This window comes from Endocarpon pusillum (genome assembly GCF_000464535.1).
Source record: "Endocarpon pusillum Z07020 unplaced genomic scaffold scaffold1403, whole genome shotgun sequence".
In the NCBI taxonomy this organism is placed as follows: domain Eukaryota; kingdom Fungi; phylum Ascomycota; class Eurotiomycetes; order Verrucariales; family Verrucariaceae; genus Endocarpon; species Endocarpon pusillum.
In genome coordinates this window covers 221,319-230,517 of record NW_006916008.1, presented here as the reverse complement: position 1 = coordinate 230,517, position 9,199 = coordinate 221,319, and the positions used below count along the sequence as shown (strand labels likewise).

General features: G+C 50.2%; 2 protein-coding genes across 2 annotated transcripts; both read left to right on the top strand.

The window, feature by feature from the left end:
• Window positions 1-1,726: 1,726 nt before the first annotated feature.
• EPUS_03419 (Plasma membrane fusion protein PRM1) lies at window positions 1,727-3,922 on the top strand (the record flags this gene model as incomplete). The annotated part of the gene is made up of 1 exon (XM_007801977.1): window positions 1,727-3,922. The coding sequence occupies one exon, from the start codon at window positions 1,727-1,729 to the stop codon at window positions 3,920-3,922; it is 2,196 nt and encodes a 731-aa protein (XP_007800168.1).
• Window positions 3,923-5,243: 1,321 nt separating this feature from the next.
• On the top strand, window positions 5,244-8,690 carry EPUS_03418 (uncharacterized protein; the record flags this gene model as incomplete). Its single annotated transcript, XM_007801976.1, has 1 exon — window positions 5,244-8,690. The coding sequence occupies one exon, from the start codon at window positions 5,244-5,246 to the stop codon at window positions 8,688-8,690; it is 3,447 nt and encodes a 1,148-aa protein (XP_007800167.1).
• Window positions 8,691-9,199: the final 509 nt, after the last annotated feature.

The following is a 9,199-nucleotide window of genomic DNA, read 5'->3' as shown; positions in this document are numbered from 1 at the left end:
GAATCCATACTGCAAAGAAGATTATCAATTGGCTTCAAGAGGAGGGCATAGAATTGATGGAATGGCCAGCCTATAGTCCTGATCTCAACCTAATTGAACACCTCTGGGCGCAACTCAAGCAATGGATCAATGATCACCATCCAGAGCTAATTAATATGGGCAAATCGGAGGAGGATTATCAACGTCTGTTCAGAGCAATTTATGAGGGTTGGGATGCTATAGGAGAAGAAGCTGTGGCCAATCTCATCAAGAGTATGGATAGTCGAGTGAATACGGTCATTGCGGCTAAAGGATGGTACACCAGATTCTGAATATCGACTGCCTATTTAGGAAAATAGCCCAGCCTCAATCTCTGGATGTTTCTGAACATTCTGAGCCGTTTTTCATCAGAATCCATCAAGTTGGTAACTTACTATGGTAAATTGTATGAAGATGGTCCAAAATGTTGGTGGGGTCTGAAAGTGGGGTTGGTCCGATACTTTTGTCCTAGTACTGTACGTCAGCAACAAGTCACCCAATTCAAGTCTTCAGTAGGGATGATAGGGGCATCGTCATTGAGCCTCTGCTGAGAGGAAGCAATCTTAAGACTGATTTTGCGGCTAGACTTGCTCATCACTATGATGCAAAGAATTAGAGCCCAGCAACAGGGATGGTTCCAAGGAAGAGTCTAATGATTAGTACTAGCAAAGTGTGGCTGGAAACCCCCGTTTTGGATGGCTTTGCCACAACTCTCAGCTTAACCGGGTTAGACCTGAAGAGAGCCCAGCTCTTACATACTACGTAGTAATTAGTTAAAGGGAGGGGTGGTCGGAGGCTCTTCTCTTGATCCGCAGGTAGGCACTTCGTCTTTGTTGCTCCTCTTGTGCCTCCTCACTCGTCGGCCCTGATCAAAAGTAGTTGTGCAACTGGATCTTGGGACACACGCGATCGTCAATCCAGTCAAAAGAACGTACAGAAGATGACTGATTGAGTGGTTCTGTGGATCCAGTTGCACGACAGCTGCGACAGTGGGATAAAGCAGCAACCCAGAGGAGCTCGTGAGCCTTACATCTTCCCCTTCACTCTACGCGACACAGCGAAAATTGATCGTTCTTACTATGAACGGTGCTTACAAGCGCGAGTCGTATGGAGCGAAGCACTGGCTCGCAGCTTCCCTGGCAGGTGGCCGCTATTTTTGGGCTGGTTACGCGCCCTGGAAGGATAACCACTGCACAAAAAACTATCGTCAGTCTTGGCGACCACCTGAGGACGAACCAGTCATGTCAAGGCATGCGACCTGAAACGACAATCCATTCCGAGCAGTGTTGCTTGTTTGTACATGACCACGCTGGTCGAGCCGCTGGCTGTGGGGAGGGCAAATTTGCGGTATGTTTAGATCTCATATTCATTCAGGCCAGGCATTCAGACTACAATGCGCTACGCGGTCCCTCTCTTTGTTGAATAGCACAATTGACTGTGAACTTCGACCACCATCTATTACTCTCATTCATTGTGTATCACCACGAGTCTCCTTTGTTCCAGTCACTTCTATTTGTCTATTTATATTCCTACAGTCAATCTCGCGCCTGGTGCTGTGAATTCTTGCTTCGCCCTCTCGGTCTTTAATGCCACCACAGTTTCTAGCTTCACTCAATCATTGAACCTTTTGCAAGCATACTTCGGTTTGGCCAGCTTACTCATGCCTTCGATGTCTGCGCTTAGAAACTTCCTTGCCTCGACCACAGCGATGTCGAACCGACCAGCACCTCCATCCATGCCTGCTGGCAGTCATGAGATGCAAAATTACTACTCCAACCAAGACCCACCACGACCTACACCATACACAGCACCATCCATCACACCCTATCTCGGCCTCCGGGCCCGTCTATCACAAGTCTGGATCAATCGATGGACTATCCTGCTCCTCCTCGTCCTTGCTCGAAGCCTCATAGCTGTCTCCGGCCTCAAGAACGACCTCGATTCCGCTCGACGAGAAGCACTCTCTGCATGTTCCAGTGTCGAATCGATGGGAAGCGCCATGGCATCGATGCCCCATTACATGGCACAAGGCGTGAATGAGTTGACTGCCACTGGCGTGGAAAGAGCCGTCAATGGCCTTATGGAAATGACAACAATGAGCGTGACGGGCGTCGAAGAGATTGTCTTGTTTGTCATTAACATGATGACCTCGACATACGTCTGCCTGATCACCCTTGCTGTCGGCGGAAGTCTTCACGTTGCACTGAAGGTAGTCGAGGACGCTCAGGATGCACTGAACAAAGCAATCGACGGTATCGGCGAGGACATGGGCAAGGCAGTCCAAGGCTTTGAGGATACCTATAAAAGTTTCATTGATGCCCTCGACAAAGTCTCTCTTGGCTTCCTGAACACGGCCGATCCACCTGAGCTTGATCTTAGCAAACAAATTGATTCCTTGAATAACCTCAAACTCCCTGGAGACTTAAGTCAAGGCCTCGACAAGTTGAACAACTCGATTCCGACCTTTGCCGAGGTCCAGAACTTCACGGACAATGCGATTCGATTGCCATTCAAGGAAGTAAAGCTGCTGATGAAGAATGCAATGGGCAACTACACTTTTGATCGTTCGGTTTTCCCGGTACCTCAGAGAGAGCAACTCACATTTTGCAGTGACAACAACAGCATCAACAACTTTTTCGATGATCTGCTGAACCTTGCTCATGTCGCTCGCACGATCTTCCTTGGTGTACTTTTGACCGCCGCCATCCTGATCTGCATCCCTATGGCTTGGCGTGAAATCAAACGCTGGCGAACGATGCAAGAACGCTCCCAACTCGTCCATTCGAACGCTCACGACCCGATGGATGTGGTTTACATCGTCAGCAGACCTTACACGTCATCTACCGGTATCAAAGTGGCTAACCGGTTCAAATCGCCTCGCCGACAGATCTTGACAAGATGGGTGATTGCTTACGCGACTTCAACTCCGGCATTGTTTGTCCTCTCACTTGGTGTGGCAGGCCTGTTCTCGTGTGCTTGCCAAGCAGTCATGCTGAGAGCGCTGGAGAGGGAAGTACCCAACCTCGCCAGTCAGGTCGGTGCGTTTGCCGATCAAGTCGTCACCTCGCTCAACAATGCAAGTGAGCAATGGGCCATCGGTACCAACAAGGCCATCGCTGCGACAAATGAGGACATCAACTCCAATCTCTTCGGCTGGGTCAACACTACCACCGGTGCAGTCAACGACACTCTCAACGTTTTCGTTGACGGCGTTTCAGGCGTTCTCAACGACACCTTCGGTGGTACAGTCCTCTACGACCCTATCAAAGAAGTCCTAAACTGTCTTGTGCTCCTCAAAGTGGCTGGCATACAAAAAGCACTCACTTGGGTCTCTGAGAACGCGCGCATTGACTTTCCCCTTATGGCCAACGACACATTCAGCCTGGGCGCAGTGGCCTCAATTGCCTCCGCCAATGACCCAAAGGCTGAATCTTTTCTTTCCGAGCCGGGTGATGCAGCCAAGGACAAGATTTCATCGATTGTCGTGCGTATGACCAATCGCATCGAGGATGGAATCAGAACTGAAGCCTTGATCTCCACTGTTGTACTACTCATCTGGGTGGCCATTCTTCTGATCGGCATCATCAGAGCATTGACTTTGTGGTTCGGCAAAGACAAGACACGAGCTGAGGGTGGAGTTGGTGACGCCTACCAGAGCAACCGAGCCGGCTTCCAAGACATTGCCTTGGACACATACCATCCCGAACGCCCTGCAAGCGGCGGCCTGGGCCCAGCGCCCGAGTATACAAGATCTAATTCGACAGGAGAAGATGCGTACTCGGAGCACAAGCTTGGGTTTGCTGGCCAACGAAACTACGATTCCTCTTTGCGAAAAGAGGCGACCAAGGGCGGCCACAACAGAGTCTCGAGTCATGCCGAGGTCTATCCAGATTATAAGCGATGAGACACGAGCACTAAGAATGAGTAGAAGGCAAGGATTGTTTCCGATTGATCGGAAGACTTAATGACTTGCGGGCCGCTGGGTGGCCGAGCATAGGATATGATGTTGTATGAGACATGCTGTGTGTATTTTTTACTCTCTTCCACTTCTGCATCCGGACATTGGTCCAGAGACATGCGAACAGTCGAATAATTTTCTTTCTCTTGGATAAGTCTATGTACAGTGGTGGGAGATGACATGGTGTTTGCGTCGAGCGTACTAGCTTTCCTTCCTTGCCCCTTCTCTTGACCTTAGCTCTTTGTCTGGTTACTCGGAACGGACGTTGTGGCACTGTCTATGAGTCGCGTGATGGAGTGGAACATAAGTCGCCGATCACCATATCGCGACGAAGAGCGTCTTGTGATGGATGATAGTTTTCTTGCTTCTCGTGGTCCTTGCCGGTTCAGAGCCGATGGACGGCCGACCGTTCTTGCTGCTGCTAGCGTACTCGTCTTTCTGGCCCTCGCACCTTCCTCGACTGCGCCGGAGTCACCTCTGTGCTGCTACTGTAGGGAGGGGATGTTGGGCCGGAGACAATCAGAGGATGTGCGCGCGCGGAACAGTCGATGAAAATTTTTCTCTCTTCTTGTTGTCCGGGTTGCGAGCCTGATCAGCTGGTGACCAGGATGATAACGAGAAGAGAACTCCGAACAGATAGCAAAGTTGATCCGCCATCAATCGGGACGTTGTCCTACAGAGGACGCCTTTTGCTATCCGGCCTAAGACGGTTGGAAATGCCATTGGCTATGCGCATAAATCGGTTACCAAGATATCTCTAGCCTGACAATCACAATATTTCTGCTGTCGGATAACCGTTTTCTCCATCTCAAGTGATTTAATACAGTAAACTTTGGCGTGGAAGATGTAAAGTCTGGTTATATAACAGCCTCCGGTCAGGGATGGATTGTCTGCGCCGAACTCACCAGAACATCGGCAGCTGCCTAAAACAGGAGACATGCGGTGTTGGTCTGGACCGGCCACCATAGATATCGAGATATCGAGACATCGAGATATGTAACAAGAGCCATGACCTTGCTTCAACAACTGTTTCTTGAAGTGTTGACATGCTCTGAAGGCCACTGGTTCACATTCAAGGCATGAAAGAATAACTTTGCCCCTCGCTGTCTCTTTCAAAGAATCCCCACAAAGACGCTACCTCTACAGAGGTGCCTGATGAAGAAAGTCTTGGCCTCATCTGACCCCTGATGATAGGGAGTATATGTCGATACGCTGAAATAACCTTTCTGATCACTGCAAGAAGTCCTCGAAGACTTTATAACGTACCATGTCCCTTCTTCACCCGTCAGAGTCCGAATGTACTCCTCTTGATTCCTCCTCCGTATCCAGTTATGATGGAAGTGCTTCCCTGCCAACATCGCCAGAAATCATGGGTCAGATGCTAGGGGAACTTCAAGAAAGTTGTTGTCCGACCTCTTCAGCATTTTCACTCGACCGACCACCAGAGATTAAGGAACCGACCACTCCCCTTGATTTGGGAACGATCAGAGTCTATCAGTGCCTAGAGTTAGACGTCTTGGAACTTGACAGTTGTCTTTGCGTTGGCGGACCTCATGCAAGCACTCCCTTTCCAGGGACTAAGATCGATGCCTTGATCGAGCGAGGCTGGATCGAGACAGATGTCGTGGCAAACCAGAGTCATGCAGGCCATTATTCTGTCCGAATCTTAGTCAATGCTGAAAATATGGGACGATTTATCCGCAAAAGCTCCCTACTCGAATGCAGGAGGCTTCTAAAGCACATATTGACTTATGTGGACAAATCGAAATCTGCTTGGAATGGCGATTGGGGTCCTGATACTGCTTTCGAGTCTTACTTGGTCTGTCCAGAGCAAGAATCACTCTTCTATCTGTTCAATACGTTACCCTCACCCGCACCCTTAGCCGAGAAGATTGTTGATGTCCATGCCAGACGAGCAATGGAAGATATTTTTGACAATTCGGTGGCTGGACTTCAGACTTTGCTGTACTCGTACCAACAACGATCAGCAGCCATGATGATTCAGAGAGAAACGTCTCCCAAAAGATCACCAGATCCACGGAAGCCTTGCTTCTGCGGGCCCACTGGTCAGTCGTTCTACTACGACAAGGAGGAAGGCATTTTGCTTTTACAACCTCCATTGTATGAGGAGCCAAGAGGAGGCATCTTAGCGGAGACTATGGGCTATGGGAAGACTCTCATATGCCTTGCAGTTATATCAGCTACCAAAGGGCATTACTCCCGTATGCCGGAGGATCGATTAGGAATACCAAGGAAAGCGCGTCTGGAAGTGGCAAGCTTAGCTGAAATGGCGGTAGCCAAAATCATTGACGATGCTGTGCCTTGGAAGGTTGAATTCCATGATCTTGCCATGAGCGGCTTTCATCACGATAGATGCCTTGACATGCTCCGATCTTCTTTCAAAGAGTACACAGAGCGTCTCTTGACTCCTCAAACGCCCAATCGAAATGGCAAGCGGCGAACTGAGAAGAGTGTGAGACTATGCTCAACGAACCTGATCATCGTTCCACCAAATCTGTTGGTTCAATGGCAGCAGGAGATCAAGAAGCATACAGAGGCCGGTGCGCTTGATGTGCTTGTCCTCGATCATACTTGCAAGGCCATCCCTCATCGTGACCAACTGACGGATTACGATGTTGTTTTGATCACCAAAGGTCGCTTTGATCAAGAATACCGGGACGATGACCTGAACACCGGCAAACGGCCGAGAGCTGGTGAACAGTATCAGTCACCACTTACTGACCTCCGATGGCTTCGCGTCATTCTGGACGAAGGAGTAGGGTTTGCTAGTACGGCAGCGGTTCGTACCAATGCTATGGCGATGCTTGAAAAGATGTACTTCGACCGCCGATGGGTAGTGTCAGGAACACCATCTAACTCTCTTCGTGGCGTGGAGGTGGGACTGGCTGCAAATGAAACGATTTCAGACAAGGGAGCGGCGCACAATGATCTGCAGCATACACTTCAAAAGCGGCGCCGGAGTGATGTCTTGGATCGAGAAAGCCGAGATCTTGACAAGCTTAGGATGATCATCACCAGATTTCTGAAGGTACAGCCATGGGCCAACATGCCTGGGTCTGATCATGCCAGTTGGTCGAGGTATTTATCGCCGTTCGACAACAAAGGGAGGCGAAGAAATGTAACCGGCTTACGTGGCCTTCTCGAAAGCATTATTGTTCGTCATACCATCGAAGACATCGAGATCGATCTTTCGCTGCCTCCACTACACAACCAAGTTGTTTATCTTGAGCCGTCATTCTATGACAAGCTATCAATTAATCTTTTCAACACAGTTCTCGTGTCCAATGCAGTCACTTCGGAACGATCAGACGAAGATTACATGTTTCACCCAAAGAACCGAAGACAGCTAGATCTCCTTATCAGTAATCTGCGACAGTCGAGCTTTCACTGGGTCGGCTTCAAGAAACACGATGTTGAGGAGCCTGTTCGGATCAGTAAGAAGTATCTGATGGAAAATGCTCAGACCATCTCAGCAACTGACCGACGTCTCCTCATGAGCGCTGTTGAGGCTGGAGAACGAGCTGTCAACGATCCTGGTTGGCTTGCATTCTCTACTTTGCACGAGGTCGGTGTTATCGTGGACGACTTCCCAGAGCAGGCGGCTGAGACTTGGGCACTTGGCCAACCCTCGCAGCCCTTGCTTCTTGGTACTGTCCAAGCCAGAGCAGCCCAGAAATACGTTGAAGAACATGTGGGAGATGACGATCCGATGGAAGGACTTCCTGGAGCTGGACTCAGGGCTATGCAAGCAGCCCGCAAACGTGCAGTCGATGAGGACAGGACAGCAGCCAAGAACCGTGTGGCGGGCTCTCAGCTGATCGAGGAGCCGAAGATCAAGGACCAAACGAAACGAAAGAGGATCACAAGCTTAGCAGACAGCTCTGCCTCCAAACGTGCTCGACTCAATAACTCTTCACAACCACCATCTCTGCCACCCGACTCACCTCTCCGGAACACCAAGATCATCGGCTTCTCCTCCGCCAAACTCAGCTACCTCGTGGACCAAATCTCCCTGCACCAACCGACATGCAAAATCATAGTCTTCTACGACACTAACAACGTTGCCTTCTGGCTAGCCGAAGCCTTGGAACTTCTCTCCTTCTCCTTCTTGATCTACGCCAACACTCTTCCCCAAACCCTGCGCTCACAGTACCTCTCTCTTTTCAATTCCAACCCGGCCATCCGTATCCTCCTGATGGACATCCGACAAGCCTCACACGGCCTGCACATTGCTGCCGCCAACCGTGTATACATCGTCAACCCGATCTGGCAGCCCAACATTGAGGCTCAGGCCATCAAGCGGGCACATCGGATTGGACAGACCAAACCGGTGTATGTAGAGACGTTGGTTTTGAGGGGAACGCTTGAGGATCGGATGCTGAAGCGTAGGAAGGAGATGAGCAATGTGGAACTGCGAAGAGCGGAGAAGAGTTTGTTGGATGATGGAACGATGAATCGGATTATCAAGGAGATGGGGTTTTTGGAGTTTGCGAAGGGGGAGGAGGAGGAGGGGCTTGAAGGGCGTGTGGCGAGGCTCAGGGTGCCGCAGAAGCTGTTTGGAAGGACCAATTTTGACGAGACGATGGTGTCAGAGCAGGATTCTAGAAGTGCTGGATCAATAACTGAGAGAGCACCGAATTTGGAGCCGCAGTCACAACCAGCGACCTCGAAAAGGGTGAGGATAGATGGTTGAATATGGGTCTGGGACTGGGTTGGAGTCGAAGTTGGGTTCTGGAACTCAGGATACTTCTAGTCGAAGACATATCCACTCGGTCAGTGCGTTGTAGACACTTACAATACCCATAATGCCCGAAGAGCACCAACTGACTCCATTCGAATTGAGCATGCCAAGGATTATATAATAACCGCCCATAGTTATAACTTATAAGTTATAACTTATCACTCCAAGTTACATATCTCCAATCTTTCCCAACTTCCTCCCATCCCACCCCTAACCAAAAGAAAGAAATAAAAGAAAAAGAAAACAAAAATGTCCACCCACCAACCGCCCACCGCCGGCAGCATCCCGACCCTCTGCTGCTTCACCAACTGCCAGCTCTGCCTGGCCGGCGAGCTGGTGCCCCAGGACCTGTATTTCTCGCCGGAGACGGGCTGCATCACGCCCAACTACTACTACCGCACCGAGGGCGTCGAGCGCATCGACCTGGGCGGCGCCGTGGTGGCGCCGGGCTTCCTGGACCT